Source organism: Corvus brachyrhynchos, unplaced genomic scaffold (genome assembly GCF_000691975.1).
Source record: "Corvus brachyrhynchos isolate BGI_N302 unplaced genomic scaffold, ASM69197v1 scaffold5, whole genome shotgun sequence".
Taxonomy (NCBI): domain Eukaryota; kingdom Metazoa; phylum Chordata; class Aves; order Passeriformes; family Corvidae; genus Corvus; species Corvus brachyrhynchos.
The window spans coordinates 3,015,843-3,039,588 of record NW_008238321.1 but is presented as its reverse complement, the minus strand read 5'-3'; the positions used below and the strand labels follow the sequence as shown (position 1 = coordinate 3,039,588).

At 37.7% G+C, this 23,746-nt stretch overlaps 1 protein-coding gene across 8 annotated transcripts in view; it reads right to left on the bottom strand.

Moving 5' to 3' along the window:
- Positions 1-23,746, bottom strand: part of CLEC16A (C-type lectin domain family 16 member A) — a 56,997-nt gene that overhangs the window by 22,199 nt on the left and 11,052 nt on the right. For all 8 annotated transcript variants that reach the window (XM_017733936.1, XM_017733941.1, XM_017733939.1 and 5 more), the window contains 11 exons: positions 20,227-20,455; positions 18,705-18,834; positions 14,504-14,604; positions 13,630-13,752; positions 12,136-12,245; positions 11,627-11,671; positions 10,352-10,402; positions 9,519-9,647; positions 5,863-5,983; positions 1,429-1,580; positions 517-721 (listed from right to left, as the gene is read on the bottom strand). In XM_017733936.1, the coding sequence (XP_017589425.1) occupies positions 517-721; positions 1,429-1,580; positions 5,863-5,983; positions 9,519-9,647; positions 10,352-10,402; positions 11,627-11,671; positions 12,136-12,245; positions 13,630-13,752; positions 14,504-14,604; positions 18,705-18,834; positions 20,227-20,455 (1,396 nt within the window). The remainder of the gene's footprint in view (positions 1-516; positions 722-1,428; positions 1,581-5,862; positions 5,984-9,518; positions 9,648-10,351; positions 10,403-11,626; positions 11,672-12,135; positions 12,246-13,629; positions 13,753-14,503; positions 14,605-18,704; positions 18,835-20,226; positions 20,456-23,746) is intronic.

Genomic DNA, 23,746 nt, shown 5'->3' with positions numbered 1-23,746 from the left:
ACTGCTGTCCACATCACAATCACACTAAGGAAACCTCAAAATACAGCAGAGGAGAAAAAAAACCCCAGGATTACAGGAATCCCCTTGCACTTCAAAAACCATAGGAGTTATTAACAATAAAAAACCCCTTTTGTTTTTCCCTGCACAAATAAAGTAATTCATTAGTTACAACTGAACACTGCAAAAGCCATTTAAAGAGATAATCTGCTTTAAACTGGAAAAAAAAATGCCTTCGCATTACATCCAACCCCAAATTTTTAATATCTAGTAGATCTGTACTAGCCTCAAACTTGATTTAAAATATTTTTATATGAAGCAAGCCATAAAAGTGTGACATATCCACTTCATAAACTCAAAGTTACATATGAAGCCAAATCTATTCCTTGGAAACTAAGCCCTGGTTTAGAGGTTTCTGCGGTCCGCCATTCCTTATTGTGCCTCACCCTTACATTACAGAGTGACTTGCAAGGCCAGCCAAGTCTTGTCTCCCAGAATTGTTTCAGAACAAACATTCACCTGCTATTCTCTGCATTTTCGTGCGCCGAGCCTGGATGCGGCCTTTGGCCAGGCGCTGCTTGGCGATGATGCAGCGAATGTGATCCGCAAAAATAAACGTGGCTTGGAGGATCGGGAAGGGCTTCGAATGAGGACTTGAGGCAGGTTTGTGAATTATGATGTTCAGAGCTCTGCTGTCATCCTCTACTCCGGTCACCTGCATATCCTAAAGAGAAACAGAAGGCAAGTAGTTAAAGAAAAAGTAAGCTTTTCTAAACTACAGATTAAATATTAACATTGAAAGAAAACCCTATGAATGTTCCATTAAAGCTCTTACAAAGACAGTTAAAAAACCCAACAAAATAAAACCAAAGCAGACTCTGCAAGTTGTACAACTTGGATTTACTTCTTCAGAAATCAGTATTCATAGAGATTGAGTTAAATTATTTGAGCATAGCAAATTTTCAGGAAACAAAGGGTGATGGTCAAGGCACGAAAAAGACAAATGAGAGAAAACTCCTTAGATAAGCATTCATTTTGAACAGATCATTTTGAAATTACAACCTGTAACCCTCCCTACCTGTGCAGGAAGATCAAAACTCTAGATGAGTTCATTAGTGTGCTACTTGAGCAAAGCGCTTCGAACACAATCCTAACTGGATGCAACTTCAGTGTTCAAATAAGCACAGCCCAACGTATGTTAGGGAAGTTACCCCATCTGCAATTGTGTCTGGTTATCTACGTAAACTTCTTCAGAAAATCAGAAATGTTTTAAAAGGAAGGAACCAGAAAAAAGACTAGAGACCAAAGAATCAAGTAAGCACGGTACATAGCTTAAATATATAAGCAAATACTGATTTTACTGTTTGTCCAACATAAGACGCAGATTGTCAGCTCAGAAAAGCTGACCACAAAGACTACAACTTCCCTTACCTGCAGAAGGCCTGCAAACTTAACTACTCCCCATCCGAGCCTGGCAATATCTGGTTCAACCAAACTCATCTGGTAAATATCCACAGCGAGGAATCTTTGAACTTGACCCCCATCCTTTGTTATGACTGTACAAGCAATCAGATCACTGTTGTCTAAAGGAAGGAAGAAAGGGAAAAGGTTACATAACAATGAAGTTGAGAATTCTGGGTGTGGGTATTTTACATAACAGAAAATGTTAATATATAAAAATGTAATAACCTTGACAACACAGGGTTAAAGCTTCTGTTCACATTTTTAACATATTTTAACTTCCCTATCATAGTTACATAGAAAGGGCAAGAAAGATTTTAACAACAGTGGTTCAGACATCTTACAAGTTAAATATAAGATGGGTACTACAGGCACCTTGCTTTCTCTAACCACCTTCATTACGTTTCAGAAAAAAGGTCCCTTCATCTCAGGGGTGAAATTGCAACAGTGCTGATTTCTCTTACTAAGTGGAAGTCTCAAAAAGTCTTGTTAACAACTACAGACAGACCTTACACACTGCAGGCCATTACTTCCACCTTGTTATAAACTTTGTCTCCTGACACAAGGTACTTTTGTACAGGTCTGAAACCTGACTATGCAGACTCTTGGACATCCTTCAACTTCAAGATTATTTGGACTCTCCAGGTAAATCACAGCAGCATTTTGACAACGTTTGTTACATGAGGTAACATTTTTTACTTTATCCATGTATTTTATTCACTTACATTGAGCAAACATACCCTCTCTTACTCCAGAACCCCTCCAACAAGCACCAAAATACCTCCTCCAGCATTTCCTCACTGCCATTCAGTTCAAACCCATCATTTCTGAAAAGGGACTACATCACCCTCTTTACACCAGCTGAAATCTACCAAGCAACTTTAAACTGGCAATGCCAGCTCCCAGCAGACAACTCTACTAAAAGTTGCTTTTTCCTTTGCTTCAAATCGATACTTTCATTCACGTACTTCATACACACAGGTCTTTTTCTTCTCTCTCATCTAGTTCAACTTACAGCAAGTAAAATATTCTGAATGCTATACAAAACAGTAGAACTTATTTACTCATCCAAACATCTAAACAAGCATTTAGCACCGTATTTCACATTAGAAACATTTGCAGGATAAGCTACAAGTGGAAGTATACAGTTCTTCACAATGGCAGTCATATGACTATAGACAACAGCCATAAATTATGGTCAGGAGGTGGGAGAAATTCTTTTCCGCAGCAGGTTACCCAGAAACGTTGTGGAATTTACATCACCAAAGGTTTTCAAGTTTCAAAAACCAAACTAACTTCCTCTTCCCCCCCAAAAACCCCCTGCAACACAAGTGAGATGTCTCTTCCAACTAACATTACTATGAATCTACCAACTACCCTTTACCATCAGGATCCATTCAAAATTGGTTGGGTGGTAGGAAAGAAAGGCATGAAATATGGAACCCTAACACAATTAAGAGGATAATTAACGCTAACTGGTGTAAATCTACTGTGAGCTTTTGAAATTTGAGAGAACAAGCTTCATCAATAAGTGAAGTACATACAGGACATGATTCAGTTAACATGAGGATTGATTGCTATTATCTTCCTCATAGCCCTAGAAGGCTCAAGAAATCCATACAGGATTGGCAAATATTACTGTAAGAACCTGTGGAAGATTTATTCCTGTTTAGAGAAGGAGCTGAGACACCAGGCAGAACTGGATATGTCTTATTTTGGTATGCTTTATTTATTGCCTCTTGTATTCTTTAACCAAATTAGTCCATTAATATATTTATTTCAGTTGACTTGAATTCCTGGAGCAGTCCTATTCTTCTTAAGACATGAAGTACTTGGAATTAGGACCCTTCCAAATACTCAGTGTTAGGCTCATGAATTTTGAATGTATTGGGAGATTCAACAAACAGGCCACAACATGAAATAGAGTTGTGGAGTTCTCAAATACTAGTTTTGGAGCAGTACTTACGAAGTTTTTAGTGCAACAGCAAGCAGGTCAAAATACTTGCTGTACAAATTCAACTGCCCAACTACAAAATGCACTACTTTAAGAACTCAAAGGGCAGAAGTTGCTTTCCAGAACAGAAAGGTTTTATTTTAGACCTGACAACACTTTGAAGTAAAGCATTACTGTAAAAGTCTTTCAAAGAACAGAAAGTTACTCATTTACTAGGCATCTGTTACAGGAATCCTTTGAGTCTATACAACTGAATGTAGTCCATTTACATGACTGTTTCTAGCTCACAGCTGCTGAAGAGTCAAACTGTCATCCTTGATGACAAAAACAGAAGAGAAAGTGTGGTTAAACACATTTTCAATGACCTGATCTAAGAATACTTACAGCTATGCTATGAAACAGCTTGAGATACCCAACCACATTCAGATGAAAATACCAAACCCAGTAAACTTCACTGCTAATCAAATTTGGTCTGGGGATTACAGTGAACCACAGGCTGAAAAGCTTCCTGGTGTGACACTGCTGCAAAGAACTGTAGCATCCTTTTGGAGATTAACAGCAATGGCTAATTACTCCTCATGCAAAATGAAGCTTGTAACCAGTCTGGACACTACACCTCCATGACATAGATCAAAGATTTCTCTGGACTTTTTTCAAGAAAAATACAAGTTTTAGGAAATACAGCCAAGGAAGGAGAGTTCATAGACCTCAGCTGCTTGCAGTGCTGAAGATGTAAATTAAGTGAAAATAGTTGCCTGTGTTTATGAAAATATTTGCCTGAAAAGATTGTATTGTAAGAAATCTCTATGAATCTAACAGCTACTTGAGATGGTCTAAATGCACCTGTGATCTGCCTCAGGGCTTGATCTTCAATGATTTTATAATTTACAGTCATCACAATTCCAGAAATCATCTGCAGACATTAAAAGCTCTTACAGAAAACTTTTAGCCCTTTGTATGCAGAGCCGGCAGCCCAAGATTAGCATTAGGCTGGAGAGAGTGAATGCACCACCTCCCATTCCACAGGAAGAACTCTTCCCAACAGCAGGCAACTCATCTGGAATGATATTCTGCTTTACTAAGCAACCAATCATGAATCCACCTTGCTCCCATGAAGTACATTTAGCTGAAATTAAGAGGATATGTCCCTGGTCAGACACCGGCACCACATTTTGATTTACTCTCTTTGTCACAAATGTGACAACAAGTTGTCCTGGACACCTAGCTCACCCTGTTTTGAGCAAGGGGGTCAGACTAGATGATCTACTGAGGTTTCTTCCAATTACTCCATTATAAACTTTCCTCAATCTTTAAAAAAAAATGGTGACTGCGATGGCCTTTTTAAAACCTGTGTACTTGGCAAAGACAGAGTGAGCAAAGAAACTTAACTATAATATTACTTTTTACCATTCCAGCAAAGAAACAACAGCTTTAAATGTATCCTCATTTACCTCTTAGCCATGGTATTAAAAACACTGCCACTAACAGAATCCTGTTACCACCTGAAACCAAGCACTGAGGCTGTTAATTTGAGCTGCCAGTGACTTCACACAGTGAGCTGCTAAATAAGACCAAAACCACACCTACAGCCTCACAGGCAGTGTAAGGCAGACAGTTATCACAACTGCTTCAAAACTATTTACAGTAGAAAGCCACTGAAAAGCAACAGTAGTTATAATTCTGGTGACAGCATATTGAGCAATATGGAATGAACCTTCTGTGGAATTACCTGACACTCTACACATACATCCATATATACTGGTGACAACCTTGCAACTACACCTAAAGGTTTGCATTCAACATATTTGCATCAAAATATTAAAAATGCTTCTTTACAAGAAACTTTAATCTCTCTCATCAAGCTCACATAAAACACCATCATTGCATTCAGGCAAAAGGAAAAAAGAAGCCATTTTGATACAGTTTTGCAGGATTTTTCCAAATCAAAACAGAAGCTGAAACCATTACTGGATCATGTTAACCTCTACTCCCCCTCATGACACTATTTGTATACAAACAAGCATAAACACTGAAGACATCTTAATGTTCAGAAGAATTTTTAAAGCCTTGTACTAATAGAGATTGAGGAAAATTAGTTACATCAACAATATCTCCAAACTGATAATTTAAAAAGGCACACAAATGTAACTTTTCGGGTCACGCTTTGCCCATTGCAAAGTCTCCTCCCAAGGTATGGCACCTATGCAATGATGTGGATCCTACATGCTTTATGCCAAAACACTGATACTCTCCTGTCTCTCCTGTTTGGGCAACGAGAGACACAAACTGGAAAACACATTTTTATGCTACAGTACACAGTAGAACTTCAACACTACTTCATACTACTTCGGGTAGTTTAAGTAAGAACAGCAGTAATGAGCAGTTTAGGAGGAAAAAAAGTCAGTAATTTTTTCATGTCAGACTATTTAGGAAATTGAGGGGCTACTTACTCAAATCAAGAACATCATCTGCCTTTATCAGATCTCCCTCCCTTGTGAGCGGTAACTGAGTTTCCGGCTCACCTTGCAAGTGCAGTGACAGTGAACGGAGCATAAAGAAAACTCTGATTGCCTTGAGAAATTAGAGAAAAGAATATTAAAATATTTTTACACCCAATACTACATATTTTAACAGAATCTTACAAACATATACTGGCTTTTACAACTCCCAAGTTTGCTGTCCTACAGTACATCTTTTTAATACATTTTAAATTGAAATTAAGATTTTAATACATTTTAAATTGAAAAAGTAGAATGTAATTTCCAACTTAGTGAAGACATATGAAAGAAGCTGAAACATGCTATTTATTTTCAATGAAGCAAAAGCAGCAGAACTTTTGTCTCCCTGGCACACTTACACCAATTGTGATTGACAGGGAAACTATCACAGGAGCTGTAATCAAAAACAACGATCTCGGAATTTTTTTCTTTAATCATTATTTTAAGACTGATTGTATTTACAATTCTTCTATACTACAGACACCTACACAACCAACCTTCAGAGACTCTCACATTTTGAACTTAAAAGTAATAACTTTTCTGGCCAAGTCCAGCTAAGATGTCTACAAGTTAAGAGAGAAACAGTGGGGATTTCTGCATTTTAATTTGCTGTCCTCATCAAAACTAGCCACATGTAATGTAACATTCTTGGAGCACTTAATTTATGTTCTCAGAAGGTCTTCATCAGGGTAAAGCATTCTGAAAGCTGCAACAGTCCCAAGAAACTTTCAACAGCTGCTCTGTGAAATAAATATGCTAGTTTTGATTTACAGATTCATGACATATGGTATGCAAAGACCCATGGTGTCAAAGAACAATCATTTTATTAGCCACATTTTAAAAGGCACCATTTATAATCCTCCTTCCCTACAAGAACTGTATTCTCAGTATAGCAATTGAAAAATCATTTTTTATTACTTCCGGTGTTCTGCTTTTTTAAGAGTTTCCTACACAGTAATTCTGTGGCATACTGTAAATTAACTGCTCCCTTACAGTAAAAGCATTGAATTCATGAACAGCTGCAGTGCCCAGAAACTCCCAGATTGCAGGAAGTATTAGGAAAAACAAATCTAAAGTGCTTTAAGGGAAAACCCTTCACCCCTCTATTTTTAAAGTCAACGGAACAGTGGCTCCTATGAAGCAGAACTGTGAGTGCTTGGCCAGATCTCTACTGGCAGCGCTTCCAGAAACTTCTGGCAGATCAGGGATGAGGAAAGGGAAGCCATGTATCAGGTTCTTCCATGAAATAACCCCAAAGCAATGACTTTGGTAGACTGCTGAAATCTAACAGGGCAATATGATTATGTGGAGCAAAGGATGTCAATGGTATCTAACAAAAATATGATAATAATACTACTTAATTCATAAGAACAGAGTCACCTTAGAATGGGAGATGATCTCTCCCATTTAAGCAGACTGGATTCTAATGTACTGTGGATTTACTGAAATTATTTAGGATTACTATAAAGCATGCTTCAAAAAGAATTTAGTTTAAAATTTGCCAAATTCAATCAAGAATAGGAAAGTCTAGTAACCCAAAAGTTAAACCCAACAAGGTTTTGTTTTGGTTTTTTTTTTAATTTGGAGGGCCACCACCAGTCAGCTCTCACTTATCTTCCCCCTCAAACCTCTTTGTCCTAGGCTGCATTAATTTTTATCACATTCATTTCCTATAAAACGAATGGCACCCATCTCTGAACATGTCATCACATTTAGTGCACAACAAAGTACAGGAGTAGAAGATAAAATTAAAACATTAGCCTTTGCAAAAAAAAAACCCAAAAAAACAAGAACATCAGATGAAATGGGAATCATGCTGTGCTTCCTACAACACTGACAGCCCTCAGTTTGTTACCAGTGTCAATATATTGTGCCTCACACATTCTCAGATCTCAACAAAACAACACAAAAGTTCCATTGATTGTTTTTGGCTGACTTTTGCCTTTTTTGAAACAAATACTGATTTCTACCTACGGTAAAGAATTATGCATTATGATGCTGACCTCCTCATTTATATACGTGTTCCATTTGCAAAGAAACAGCAATTTGCAGGGAAACCTACCACTCTCTTATTACAGTCCCACGAAGAAGTGTTCTTAGTACTTCAAAAACTTCTCACAAAGTGAGATTTTTGAGAACTCTTCCTAAAATCATTAAGAGGAGACGAGCTGCCACTTAGAGGGACTTTCTATAACAAGGAAGTAAGATCCTAACGGTTAAGAACTCACAATATAATCAAAGTAAGGGACAACTTCACTTGCTAGTGAAATAAAGCTTGAGAACTTTTTTGAATCATGTCAGAGCATGCTCAGAATTGAATCTTCTTCCATTTGAAACCATCAGCAGAACCTCAGCAGGTTAAGTGGCAGCGGCAATGTCACAAGAAACACCTGAGTTCAGCATTTTGTTGTGACAATTCAACTGGGGTGAGGCAGCCTGGCTGGAAGGAAGCAGCACAGGAACTGAGGAGATACCAAAACTTGATTGCAATGTGACTGGGGAAGGAGGACCAACAAAGAATCATTCTGGGAATTCCTGATGCTGACGGAGACCCGTTCATCACAAAGTATCTACAGATATATTTGTACTGATTTTTTTTATTTCCACCAACAGAAGTTAAGCTATTCCTTATTTAGCACATGAAAATCTTGGAACGGTTATTTCCCACTAATGTGCATTTCTAAGTATTCTTCTGTTAAATGCCTCAAACAGAATTCCAGGAAGCCTTTCTGCTTTCTAAGAATAATACTTTTCAAAATAATTCACTGTACTCTATCAAACAACTTGCTGTGATAACAAAAGCTGTGTGGCTTATAATAAGTAATGAAAACAAATATTTTCAGAAGATTCCTGGAAATATATTTTTTTTTTCAAGAGTACTTGAATATACTCACATAATACACTTACATAAATGCAAAGAAACTCAGAGAACAGCACTTTCCAAATAATGATTTTGTGCAGTAACGTATCTCTTACACTTACTGACACTGCAAGGCTTCCAGGACACGCCCAGATAAGGGCCAAGAACAGATTAACCAAGAATGGAAATAAGGATGTTGTTGCTCAGGTCAGTATCACCTCTACAGACTGTGTCAGTCACAGAAATAGATATTTTGCTGGTTTTCTACTCTTCTCAAATCTCTATCACAAATTACCTTGGCAAGATGAACTATGAAGTAAAAATAAAATTTTTGCCATGTCTAGAAACACGAGCAATACAAAGCCAGTCAGTCTTCCATGGAGATTCTTACTATAGGAATATAATTGAGAGAAAGACTGAGGTAGCAGATCACAGAAGTAGCTGATGATATATTGAGCGTCATCAAAATGTCTTTGTATGTAGCTCCCTGCGTGGTCTGAAAAATTAAAACCCCAGTGCAATAACATGTTGCATTGACTAGACACAAGAAATCAGAGAAAAAAATTTCTACTCTGGGGCAGGTAATTATTTTACACTCTACACAGATCTGTCTTCACCAAGCTTTTACGATTTTATGGATGAAGCTTCCAATCAGTTTGCAAAGAAAAATATTTGTATTCCTAGAATTGCTCAAAGCTTTTGGCATCATTTTGTCATGAACAAATGTAAGAAAAATAGTCTTACTCACTCTTCGAGTTCTTTCCACATCTCCACAAGGCAACCTTTTCACAAAATCAATACCAGTCAGTGGTGTGCCCGTTGGGGGTAGCAAGATCGAGGCATCCATCATCAAGTACTCGACATTCATAGGTTTCATCTATAAAAATATTTTAACACTGGTGACTAAACAGAACAATAAGCATTTGCCTCTTTAATTTCAAATACAACTCATTGTTGCATATTCTAAAATTCTGAGAATTTTCAATGCCATGTCTTACTCAAGGTGCTTACATGCAATCTCATTTATTACACGCAATCTCTCATTGCTCCCAGACTGCCAAAGTTTCCATACTGATAATACACAGGAAAAACTCCAGAAAATTACAGAAGAAAAGATATTTCCCAAATACTAAAAACCAATTCCGCCAGGTTTGACTTTAAGTTTTGACTTGAATTTGTGACTACTTCAATCACAAGAAAGTTTCTCATAACTTTTTCTCTCCAAGAAAGAACTTTCTCAAAACTGAGAACTTGCTGGGCTTCAGACAGATATAGGAAGATTTTCTTAGTGTTTAGGGAAAAAAAATAAATCCAGTCTCCCATTTAGTAGGCTAAAGTAAGTTTTGTATACTCAATTTTACAAAGTAATGAAAGTTTATTTAATAAAGAGCTGTGAACTTTCACATAGATGATTTATTTAAAGTATAGACAGCTTCTCAGAGACAAAACCACCACCCACATTTTGTTATCCTACTCCCAGCAATGAAGACCCCAGTGGCCTCAGCAGCTATCAGTACTTTTCCTTGTTCCTGTGCTGCATCTGGGTTTGAGGTTTGGCAGAGCAGAAGGGCTCTCACTTACTGTCATACTCCGGTATTCATCTTCAAACATATCCAGAAAGATTTCTTCTCCCTTCCAAAAGAAAGAATACAGACATCCCATGAACCCTTGCTGTTTGGGGCTTTGTTAGGTTTGGTTCTTGTAGTGTGTCTGTGAGGGGAGGCCAGGGCTGCACGGCACTGCTGAGCCCTTCAGCAACACTGATGGCACCTCTGGGAAAACACATTTGGGAAAGGGAGAGACATTCCTCCACAGCCCCTGGAGGAGCATGGTGGAGCAGGTACCCACACTGCAGCAGGCAGATGTGTTCTGAAGGAGCTGCAGTCTGCAGGACCCACACTGAAGCAACTGTTTTCCTTAAGGACTGCAGCCCATGGAGGAAGAGACCCACACTGGGGCAGGGGAAAGGGTGAGGAGAGAGAAGTTACAGAGAGAAGCTGTTGTGGACTGACACTAAATCCCTACTTCACATTGCCCCTGCACCACTCACAGGGGGAGAAGGTTGAAGAGCCAGGAATGAAGCTGGGCCTGGGAAAACGGAGAGGTGGGGGACAGCAGTGTTTTAATTTGTCTTTGTTTCTCACTATCTAAATTTATTTTTCTTGGCAGTAAGTTCATCTCTGTGAAATTGAGTCTATTTTGCCCATGACTGTAATTGGCAAGTGACCTCCCTGTTCTTTATCTTGAGATATTCTATTCTCCCTCCATCCTGTTGAGGAAGGGCAGTGAGAGAGCAGCTGAGTGGACCTCTAGCAGCCAGCTAGAGTCAACCTACCACAAGTTACTTATTTTTTGTAAGCCACATTGAGCAAACATCCTTCAAGAGAATTCCAAGAAAAACAGGAAGGTATTTCAGACACTTGAAATCTGTCATGGATTTACTGCTCCTTATCTAGAAGTTAATGCCTAAGGCTAAAAAATTAATTTCTTTCATTGTTTACAACACACACACAAAAGTAAAAAGCTGCAAAGGTTTCCAATAAGGAAAAAAGATTAAGTAAAACTTTAGATCATCATTTCAGATATGACACAAACAAAAAGTAATGTTAAAACCAAATATATTCCATATTAGTGTCAATGGTAAACCTGATCTCCAGTATAAACCCTGTGAGTCTTTCAACAGCCCTTTGTGACATACATCAGGGTGGTATGAGAAGGGCAGAAAGGAGAGGAATTCTCCAACAAAACACTTCCTTCCATCTCACAAATTTGGAGTTCCCATCTTAAAAACAGTGCTGCTTTGGGCACTCCCCATTATGTAAAAGACCTTTTTCTTACAGCATTTTGCATTTATACCTTATAGAAACGACGGAGGAGATGAACACTTTCCTCCCTTGCACCCTAGGAAAGAGAAAATGCATTTTAGGGAATACATACACCATTTATTAGCTACATCAAACAACCCACCCAAAAACTCAGACAGAAGAAACTGTCTAATAATATCCTGATTCATGGCCTTAATCCCAGAATTTGACAGCATACAGTTCTTGCACCTACAAAAACACAGCTTATGTGAGCTTATTAGTTTCAAAAGCACTTTTCTTTACATTAATGAGATGGATGACATACAAATTTCAGAGAAACAAAAAATGCTTGAGAAGCTACAAGTTAAAATAGCAGAGCTGAGAACAGAACATAGGTTATTACGTTCACAGAACAGAGCTACCAAAGCAAAGATGTTCTAGAAGCTCAAATTTCACATCGAGGCTTATTGCAACCAGAAATGAAACAAATTTATTCAACTATTATTACAAGACTCAGACACCAGTAATGCAGTGACTGGCAGTTTGAAAGAAAGTACTCACCTCAAGACAATGAAGGTGAACATTTTTTATGATCCTGCCATTTTTAGAAAACACAAGCTGCTTCAGCAATAGGCAGCCAAGTTCTAAAGTTGCCAAACGAATTTTTCCATCTATGAAAAGAAAATTTCAATATACAAAATAGCAGCAGTTTAGTTATAGCTCTTCTCATCATCCCATGTTCTTAAATGCTTCTACTCTTCCCGCAACTGTCCAACTTTGCTCCTCTGTCACACCCCCTATCTGACAGGGATGAGTGCTGATGCTGCCTTACAATGCTGATGGCTATAAAGAAAAAGAATTGGAAGAGTAATTTAAAGCAGAAGAAAATTTAAAGCAGAACCATTCAATAAGAAGGCAAAGATTAATACTACTGAAAAATAAGCCCAAATATTGCATTTTGATGCCTTTATCAATCTGCAGCATGGGTTGAACTACACTAAAATTACAAAAGGATCCCAGACTTTTGGGGTGGATGAAGTTACAAGGTGAAAGGAAGCTTTGTATATAGCACACTAACAAGGCACAGCTTTCCCCTGAAGAGAGAAAAGGAGATGTTCTACACAGCATGCAGAAAGTTTAATAATCTGCATTTCCACCCTTCCCCAGCACTTCCCTCCCCAGACATGCCTTTACTTAAATAAATACATGCCCTCATTTGCACTCCCTCCTGCTGCTGTAGGTACAAACTCTTCATATATAAATGTGTTTTTCATCTCTGACACATCAGCACAAATTAATATGCTATAGATCAGTTTTGCAAGTCAAACAAACAGACTTTTATTCTATAGACAATCAAAAATTTGATAGTGTGTTGGTTTCTGGGGAAAAGCAGATCTACCCATTTAAAGTTTTAAGGGGGGAAGTGCAAGGAGAAGACGTGTAGCTTGAACAAAAATCGTATTTTCATGGAATAGGTCATGGAACAGTGTAACCCTCATTTCACAAAAAAAATGGAAGAAAAAACCCTCACATTTACTGCAAAACACTTCAGACCTGAAAATACAATCTGAGTTAAAAAAAAAAAAAAAAAGTATGGGAAAATTTCCTACCACCTAGAGGTGATAGCCAAAGGACTGCTATGAGGAAAGGACACCGTAGTTTTCAAGACTATTTCTCCAAATAATTCTCCACAAGAATTATTTCTACAAGCAAAGGTATGACAGATCATATCTTCAGGATGAAATCCATTAAGGTGAAACCACTCAAAAATCTCAGTTTTTGTTTATTCACAAGTGCAGAAAGTAGGAATTAAGACAACAGATCCTTGTATAGTTCTGAGTATAAAAACAGCTACTCAGCACAAATGCAGAATTTCTGGTTCCTCACCAACCAAGGAAAAGCCAATAGTTGTCTTTTACAAACCACATCTATATACTGCTCATCAAAGAGCATGCTGAACGCCACCTTCCCCTCAAAGACAAGAGGCTAAGTAGCTTTTTTCCATCTTCAAAAATTTCAGCTTGGAAGCAAAAACAAACCCTGGAAAAGCAATACCTGGTTGTGCAGCATAATTCATTATCCTGATGAGCCTTTCTGCAAGGACATGATTATATGAATTTCTCTCTTCAGCATGTTGAGCTGGAAGTTGAATTCTCTCCAGCTTGACTGAGTCAAGTCCTTTCAGGGGGGTGAAGGAAAAAAAGCAAATTAGAAAACAGGAGTGTGCTCCGAGGTAAGCACTTAATAGATCAAGCAGTTTTCTCAGAAGAGAACAATTAGCAATAGGAAACCAGGCAAGTTAGCTTTGACTTTGTATTACAAGGAAAAGGAGGAACAACAAAGACCAAACACATTGATGAATCCCTGAAAATTCTCAGCCTTAAATAGGGCCTACTGGGTGAAGACACTCAAATCCCAAAGTGGTTGGTGAAATGCAAACTATTTTGCTGCTTCTGAAATTCTCACATTATTTGTTTGCACCTAAATCAAATCAAAGTCAAGCCATACATCTGGAGAGCATAATGGCTAAAGCAGAGAAGATCAAAGTCTGATTTTAAACCTGAATTTAAATAACTTTGGTAGTTAAGTAATCTGTTCATATATGTTTAAAAGAAATGGGAATTTTATTTTGTAGTAGCCCAATTCAGTACCCTCCCCAACACAAATAAAATTTTCACTGACTCGTTATATAAGGAAACTAATCCCATCTTTAACACATTCCTCTAAAATACCTAAGTTATTTCTCAGAAAAGACTGGTTTGCTGTGAGACGTCTTAGAACAATACACGGTTATGGACTGCTAGGGATCTCCATGTCCTGTTCTAAAGAACAGCAACAAATAACCCCATAAACCAGAAGATGACTTTATTGAAGTTTACAGTTTCTTCCAACCCTGGCGTTGCAGTTAACTCTACATAACAGCACTTACCTTTGTTGTGTGACATTGCATATAGAAGACAGAGCACAAAGAGGGCATAGTAATCATCTTCAGGACAGTCCAGTGCATTATAAACCATATCAAGAAAAGGCCTGTGAAAAGGAGTAATTTAGAAACAGCTACCAAAAAATCTATAGAAAAATAGCTAACTATCTTACTGCAGATGTAGCTAATGGAGGCAAATTTACAGTAATGCACATTTTCAGGCATTGTAACAAAAGAGTTCTGTTACAGAGTTTCTGTTGCAGAGTACTCAGATTACAGCCATGTTTTGTATTTACATTCTGACGATAATTCTGATGTTTTAAGAGGATTTATTACATAATATTTACCCAAGAATTGATTATTCAAACATTTACTGGGTTAGTTGTAGCCTATTTAGTAAGTATGCAGAAGCATTGCAGAGCTTCTTTTAAGTGTACACATAAGTAAATTCAAGGAGCTGCTATCACTGTTGTATAAAACAGACTGCAGAGTTGAAAAGTTCTTACTATTACAAGTAAGCTTTTTTACCAGAAGTTTGGAGGAAGCTAGGTTGTTCTAAAGCAACAATTGTAACGGTATAACAACAGTTATAGGAAAGAAAAATGAACTAGGAGGGAATATTTGAAGAGAAAAAAAAAGCTTTGGATTGCAGATGAGCTTTGTATTCCTGAGTTTAAGCATGTGTGACCTAGGACACACACAGCAAGTTACAAACAGTGCTAAGCTCACCTTTTCTTTACCTGTACCCTGGACAGTCAACAAAAGTCAGTGTAATCCAGAAGGCATTTGGACAGATCAGATACGGCTGAGGTTCAGCTGATACTAGCACAGGCCTAATGGCAAGGCAGCTTGGCTCCTGATCTTAAGCTGGCTTGCATCCAGTCAGTTGTAGAGGTTCAGAGCACAAGTGAAAACGAAATATATTTTCACAACTGGCCCAGACAAACAAATGATATGTCAGGGAAGTGTCACAGTCATCAGAAGATGACAGTGTGGAAGCCTGAGTGAAAAGAGTTTATTCCTATCTTTTAAACTATGCTTTAACAGTGAAAGGAAAAAAAATCCTTATATTATCTAAATTACATTCAAAGAAAATACATTAAAATAACATCAAAGTCACAGAACCAAACACACTTTGCTGTGTTCAGGCCCAGCAGACAAGAAGCAGGCACTACTAAGTCACTGCTGTGGTTCCTGGGGGTCAGAAGGGCTGTCAGAAACCAGAACACAGCACACTTCAATACCCACTCCAGACCGGTGGCGCCCTCATGGTCACACTGAGTGTGTCCCAGGAAAGCCACGGCGCCCAAGGCATAACAATGCCCTTGAACTTCCCGGCAGCTCCAGACACATTTCAGCAGCACGTTCCCTCTTACTGAAACAAGGCAGTGACCAGAATCCCAGCCCACGCTGTTCCCTGCTCAGCTCATGCCACAGCAGCACATCCTGTGCATTTCTGAGCCTGGATTACACAGCTCCTCTACCAGAAATGCCACCGGCAGCGATCCCGCTTTGCCCAAGTTCAACACTGCTCAAAGTGCTTCAGTCAAATTGCCCACATACTGTAGATCTCAAAAGAATGTAACTACTCAAGGAAAAGCAACCTAAATAATTAGCGATGCTGAAAACAAGCCAAGAGGGCCTTCAGGCTTCCTAAGCATTAAACAAGCCCTACAAGCCTCATGTCACCCTCAGATAGGAGGCTTTTCAAACCCAAAGTGAGTTCAGCTTCAAGGTCTAAAGAACAAAGAGTACCAAGATACTAAAATACTTAAACGCAAGATAACATTAGATTTGTTTTCAGACCAACAGCAGACAGCAAACAACCTAAAACCGTACCTATAAAATAAAAGTACTATTTAATATAATTTCATCAAAGCCAGTGTTTTACCAGCTCAAAGCTGCTGAGGTATCAGTAGTTGTTCCATTAACACCAATATTACACAGTATTAAATGACTTCTGTAGTGTCAAAATGCACTAATGCATTTTTCATTATTTTCCCCCACATACTAATTAGATTAATGAAATTATGAAACTTGAAAAAAATTATTACAGCAGCAAGAGATATCATTTTCATTCCAAATGCTTCTTCACAGTACCTATCTGCATTATCTCAGTCACAGTAACCTGAGGCTAAAACAACTTCTGAGAATCCCCCTCACCAATGGTCCTCATTTAGACTAAACACACAACAGACCCAGAAAAACTTCAGCTAAGAAAACAGCAACAGAAGCTACAACACAGCATGAAGATTTGACATGCTTTGGAAAAACGCTTTGCTGTGCAGCATTTCATAAAATGAAGCTAATTTAAAACATGTCTTTAAGCTTAAACTTTCCAGTAGTGAGGCCCATCAAAATAAAATTACACCTAAAATACTTAAGCTTTCTCTTTTGTTTTTCACAGTAGGAAAAGGGCTAAGGGAAATTAAAAGCTTGACTTAGCTTTTACAGCTGCAGATTTTTAACTGCCATCTGTGCTGTTTTCCATTTATTTTTCAACAACTCTTGGACTGCTCTAAAAAAACCCTCACTTTTCATAGTAAAGGCTACATGGTAAGTATTTTCAAATGTATTTCTTAACTCTGTAAGCATTTGCTTCCTTTACTAGTCTTTTACTAAGGGCTTGATAGAAGAAGCAGATCAAATGCCATACATGTGTTCTTTGAATTATTTATTCTTGTGGAGTTTGCTGACAACTGAAGACTGCAACACACTAGGAACCACTGTCACCACAACCATTAATGATTATTCCAGGTATGGAAGCTTCAGTTCCAGCATGGCATGGAGATTGCTGCATTTTCCACTCCCACATGGTACCTTATCCACAAGGCTCAGTAATTCCAACCAGTGTAGAAGAGAAACTATACACACTCGAACAAGTCTCTTCAGAAATTTAGCTACTGCTTCAAACACTACATTTGGCATACAAATTAACACAAAATCTTAACCTATACCAGCTAATTCACTGATATTAAAAAAAAAAAAAAAAAAATCACATACAATACAAAGGTCAGAATTGCCCTGTACAAGGTATATCCTTATTTTAAAACTATTTCTAGCTCTGGACTTCTTTGATGTTGTTTATTTTTAGAAAAGATGCAGAATGCTGTGAGACCACATCATGAGATCAAGAGTCCTGAGCTGCAGACATTTGCCAAACGCACTGGCAGCTCACTTCTAAGCATTCTGCACTTTTCAAGCCCCGAGCATCCCAGTCACTTTAGTATTCCATGCACTCGCTGCCAATTTCTTTCTAAAAGCCATTTGGCACATATTTTAGTCAAATTATCAATAATCTAGAACAACGTGTTTTAAAGCTAGTTCAAGTCAAGGTTCAATTTCACTTTTACAATGAAATTAAATGTTATCTTTATTAATGAATGTAATCTAAACTACAAAGCTATAATGGAGACAGAATGAAATTCTGGGAATACCAGGCAGCATTTCCCAAGTTTAAAAATAAATTTTAAATCCTATCAAACATGTGCATTTTCCCAATGGACACATTTGCAATTACTTTTGTGTCAGGCACATTTGGTTTCTTAGCATTCTATTAACAGGAATGCAGGATCCTTTGTGAGAAAGTGTCTTAGGGGTACTTAATATATCCAAGTTTAAATTTTGAAGTCAAGGCAATTTCTGCTCCCAGAAACACTTATAAACTGTACTTCCACTAGAAGTTTTTGATAACCCTAAAACATACTAATGGACGCTAGAAACAGTAAAAAGGTCACAAGGGTTTGTCTATAACTACTGCTACTAAAATTATGCCAACTTCAGCCCTGAACTGAGGAAATTTCCTTGTTTTTTCCTTATAGGTGCATACAAAATGGACAAATGCAACCATAAATACAATTAAAAAACTTATTCTGGCTTAATTCAGAGGTTTAGAAAATTACAGAGTGGAAACATTGATATTCTAGTTTATGTGTTAATATTCTGTAATTTACTTTAACCAACTTCGTGCATCACAATTGCCATAAAGGAAAGCACAAACTACAAAGGAACAGGATCATTTCCAAAACTTGATCAGTAGAGAGGCTACACCTCACTTTTGTATTAATTCACTCACTTGTGATCCAGAAGAACCCCTGTAATTTTAACTTTAAGCAGATTTGAAACATCCCTTTAAGAAAAGCAAAAGATTTAAGGGGAGGGTAGGTAAGGAAGCAATTTGGCAAAATCTTTTACAGTTCCTTTATACCTGTTCCAGTTTGTTATCTCACTCCCAGAAGCAGCTGCACTCTTTTCTTCATCTGTTGTATTCTGTTCTGTCACAGCAGAGATAGACAGCTCTGACAGCTTACATCTCTCCATGATTACCATCTCTATTTCTAAAAAAAACCCAAAACATACCACCAAAATTTGTATTTTTAACAGTTATCACAAGCTCTTTTGCATTTTGTTTGGCATTAAAAGCATCTCATGCATTTCTATATAAAAGAGGTATAACCATTACCTCAGAAAGGTTAATGAACAGATGTAGGCAAATTTTCTTCCCAGTAAAGAACTTGGCTTACATTTCTTTAAGGAATGTAACACTATAAGAAATGTATACATATATATAAAATACGTAAAGAAAATATACATAGCATTTTGGCAAATAAACCACAGTAAGCTCCCTTCCCACGCAAACCACAGGAAGAAAAGCCATAGAACCTCCTTCTGAAAATAAGACTTGTGAAAAAGCTGCTGAGATTGGGGCATGGGTGGACATCAAGTTTCACTGAGGGTGTAAACAGGCCTCTACAGCTGCAGCAAACAGGACACCTGGTCCCCAGTGCTTCACACCGACTGACTTTCAGTAGAACAAACAAATCTTGCTTTTGCTTAGGAATTTGGACAAACATTGCAACTAAATGCACCACTTTCAACAGTAGATTATTTCAGATTTTCTTCAAATCATGGTAGACAATACACCATCAGTTATTTGACACCATTTAAGGAAAGCCTTCTCAAAGAGACCATTTACTTAAATCTAAACTCAACCATGTTTGGACAGGACTGTCAAAGTATAACACTCTTGTTTTCAATTGCTTGCAGGCCATCCTGTTTTTCTCATTTTTCCCAATTTATGTTTAATGTAAGTACTAGGACTGATATACATTGTTCTAGAAGTTAGTTACTATAAAATAAACAGTTAAAATACGCTGTAAGACCACTCATCCTATAAAAGCAATTCTTCTTAGGTTTGTGCTACATCAAAAATCCTGAAAACATCCAATTAAAAAAAAAAATCTAAGAGTTAAAGATGTTTTCAATTTTGAACTATTTAATATCATCTTCTATCATGTACTGTCACTTTTAGCACACCTGTTAAATTTTATCATTGAAACATGCATAAAATACTGCTGACCATCTTGTAAAGGTGAAGTGGCTACAGCTCTGCCTCACCACAAAAGGACAAGCTACAAAGTTGTCAAGTCTGCTTATCAAGTGCCCACAACCACATACACTGAGGTGCAAGGCAAGCATTGTGATAAGGGCCAAGGCCTGCAGGCACAAATGAACACACTTTCATAGCTTTTAATCAGATTAGAAGTACATGTTCTCACAGCATGATTTAACATGAGAAAAAAATCCAGCCAAAGCCTTAAACAAATGTCACAGTCCCATGTTTACCTAGTGCAGCAAGAGAACAAGTCACATAACAAATCACAACTAGGTCCATGAAGTAAACAAAAGTACCTAAACTGTAAGCATCATTTTCTTGCTGGAATACTCACCTTCATTTTCACTGCTTGTTCTTATGCCCTTTGAACTTGCTTCTGTACCTTTACTTTTATCAAGGTCATCTTGGTTATCTTCAGATCCTCTCTCCTCTTCGTCTTCTTCACCAACATTTTTATAGTTGGGTCTTTTCTGCATCCTCTTCTTCCCTTTCTGTTTGTTAATTTCAAGAGACCTCTCAAGTGTTTCAGTTGGTTTTATGAAACATCTGATACTTGACTTTGCCTGTAAATTGGAAGAATTTACACCGAGTTACAGCAAGGCATTTTCAACTGTAATTGATAAAGAAACTTCAGTTCACATAAAATGTAAATTAGCACACTATTCACAAATCTCAAATCAATTTTAAAATATAAAAAAGTAGTACCAAGTCATCAGTAGCAAAATTATGTCCAAAGACCTATCATTAAAAAGTATGCCTTCTTGAGACAAGAGGATGCAGAACTACCTATTTAATTAAAACAGGTTTTAAATTGTTCTCCCTTTCTTTGAAGGGAGGAGACAGACAGTACACATAAAATTAAGACACCTTCTGTAAAAAGGATAAAGGCAGCAAAATCCTCCATGTGTGTTGACAGCAGTGTACTAATATGAAACATGCCCTTTTTAAAGGTTTTTTGGCAGCAGCAAGGACAAAATCCAATGCTCTGTGGTGTGAGATTTTCTGTTGGGTTTTTTTTTTTCTTTTTTTGGAGTCCTATGCTTCCCTCAACATCAGACTAAGTCTTGTATCAGCTAGGAACAAATGACACTGTCATTAACCTTTTTTGGGCCTCCAGGCATTGACTTACCAAGTCTAGAAAACCAACCATTTGTTAGACTTAATTTACTTATGTTTTACCCAAACTTATCACAGGATAAGATGGCAAACCAACATCTCATTTTCCTGATTACTAATTTATAGAGCAAGAAAATAAATCTAGATGACAAATTTCTGCAAGAAATTAAGTATTTCCAAGAGTGTGTCATCCTAACAACACAGAACAATGTATTCTTATAGAAAGTGACCAAGACACTACAAGAAGCTCTGCAAATAGAGGGACAGAAAAACTTGGTTTTCTGCAACTCTGCAGCTTGTTTCTGAGCTGTGTTGTTTGAGCTCCCCTCTCCCTGGCAAGGCCTGTCAGCTGATCACCAGAGTACAATATAAACACTGCTCAGCCAAATCTCTCTGTTACTGAGAAGTGAAACACATGGTCTGGAGCTTTCTGCCAGGTTTACACTAAACAAGACTGCTACAGAAACCCCATTACCTTCCAGAGCTCAATACTCCCATCACATTTAACCAACACTGGATAAAGGGTTAAAAATTTAAGAGCAAGCAAGAGAAAAGAAGCAAGACTAGAGTAAAAACCAAACTGATTACATTCTTTGCCTTGGGTGAATCAGCACAATAAGCACTGAAGGTGACTGCATCAAAGAAACTTCGGGGAAAAAAGTCTGAAATAATCCTTTCCTTCACCAAGTTAGGAACATCTATACATAAAAACAAGAGATTAGGAAAAGATCAGGGAAGAAGCTGTCTGTAAGTTAAAAGGCCAAAATGATTCTCTGAATCTTCTGACATTTTGTAAATGTTTTATAGAAATATTGCATAAATGACTTTACACTTGGCACTGAAACAAACCACATAGTGGGAAGAATATTTTACAACACCAAAAAGACCCCACTCCATGAAATTCACAACACTTATGTCCCCTGATAACCTCTCTGATACATTTTTTGTGTGATACAACTGCAACACAAGAAGGTTATAAAATGACCAGGTTACCTTTATTGATGGCTTCTGGTCACAAAAGCCGTAAGAAAAGGGAAGAGTACCTTAAGTCCTATTATTTAGGGAAATAACAGCAAAGTAGCATGCAAGCTGCATAACACATTTTCCCCTTTCTACATTCACTTCTTACTTCTGCATTGCTTCCTAGAATCTGGTAGGTAGTTTCTTTATGGAGAAAGCATGTACTTAACATTCTTGCATTTTTCATATGCTGTCAGCCACATGAACAAAGCAACACAAGAGACCAGTAGACAGCGGTGTGCTTGTAAACACTGAGCCATGGTCTGGTCCAAGAAGGAATGCTGTAGAAAAAACTCTACACAAATATTCTGTTCTGCTAAATACAACAAGGCTATACAATTAAAACATTCTAAAATCAGACTTAAAATTAATTTAGATAGCATTTGATTTATTATATAAGTTGATTATACAGCTTGAGGTACTGCTGTTTTATATCTTTAAAATGTCTTTCAACCACATTTTCAATAATGGTTTATCTTGTGCAATGTGTGATGGTAAAATAAGGCAATACCAGTAACACCTTTTACAGGAAGGAGAAAGTAGGTTAAAGAAGAAACATGCACTAGGTAGATCTGGCCCACATCTGAATGATGCAGGAAAACAGATCTCACAGGAAGTAAGGTAAACCTTAGTGTGATATCTGACAGTTTAAATACATTCTGCTGCCTACACACACTCAACTCTCATTGTGAGATACGGGTTTGTATTTCTTCTGATGATGCCTAAAACCAGAAATACAGGGAAAAAACATGGAATGAGGTGGAGAACCTGTTCAATGGAGCTTACGCAATCACTACTGCCCTGTGATGTTTAGCAGATCTCCATGGGTAGGTTATTGCCGATTCATAAGATAGCAGCAGTTACAGCTGCTGGTCATTTTCTCCATAAACTGATTTCCAGTGAACAGTACCACTTGTTCCTGTTGTGACAGGTACCACTGTTCTTTGCTCTAAATAACTCAGGGTATTTTGCATTTATACACAGCAACTGTAACCCTTCTCAGCTTTTTTTGTTGTGTTCTTTACTCAGTGTCCCAGCAAGAGGACACGAGACTCTGCTTCTAGTAATCTCAGTCCTTACTCTACACCTCATTCCACTTTAATTCATCTTATTACAAAGATGAATATAGATATGAGGTTCTTCTGGGTTTAGAAACTACATGTTTGTTAGAAACTGACAGTTACATTTCAACTTAAACATATCAAGACATCTCAGTCACAACAGATGAGCAGTGTTAGGTACAGAGCAAGGGTTTAGAGATAGCTGCAGTTCACCACGATACACAGATATGCCCAAAACAACAAGCTTAGGACAGTATCAGGATGGTTACCATGGCAAATTAGAACAGAAAGGAAGTAGTAAATGATAAATTTAGGTCTGACTTAAGAAAAAACACAATTTTACATTCAGACTAAAAGCAAATTTAAAAACTTGCTCATCACTTCTAACAATTTTAAACTAACTTCTGAAGTAGCTTTTGGTGGAAATTTGCAATTTCTTTGCAACAGAGAACACCACAGCAATAACCCTGCAATGATCCTGATTCACCCCATAGTCCAGAGAACAGCCCCTGGAATGGCTAACAATGCTCAAAAATCAACTTCCTCTTCTATGAAGTCCCATCACAGAGCAACAAGAAACTGCCTCACTTTACTTGACTGTACCCTCACTTGTACAGTTGACTCGAGCCTCCGTGCACTGAGCTGTGTATCAGCAGG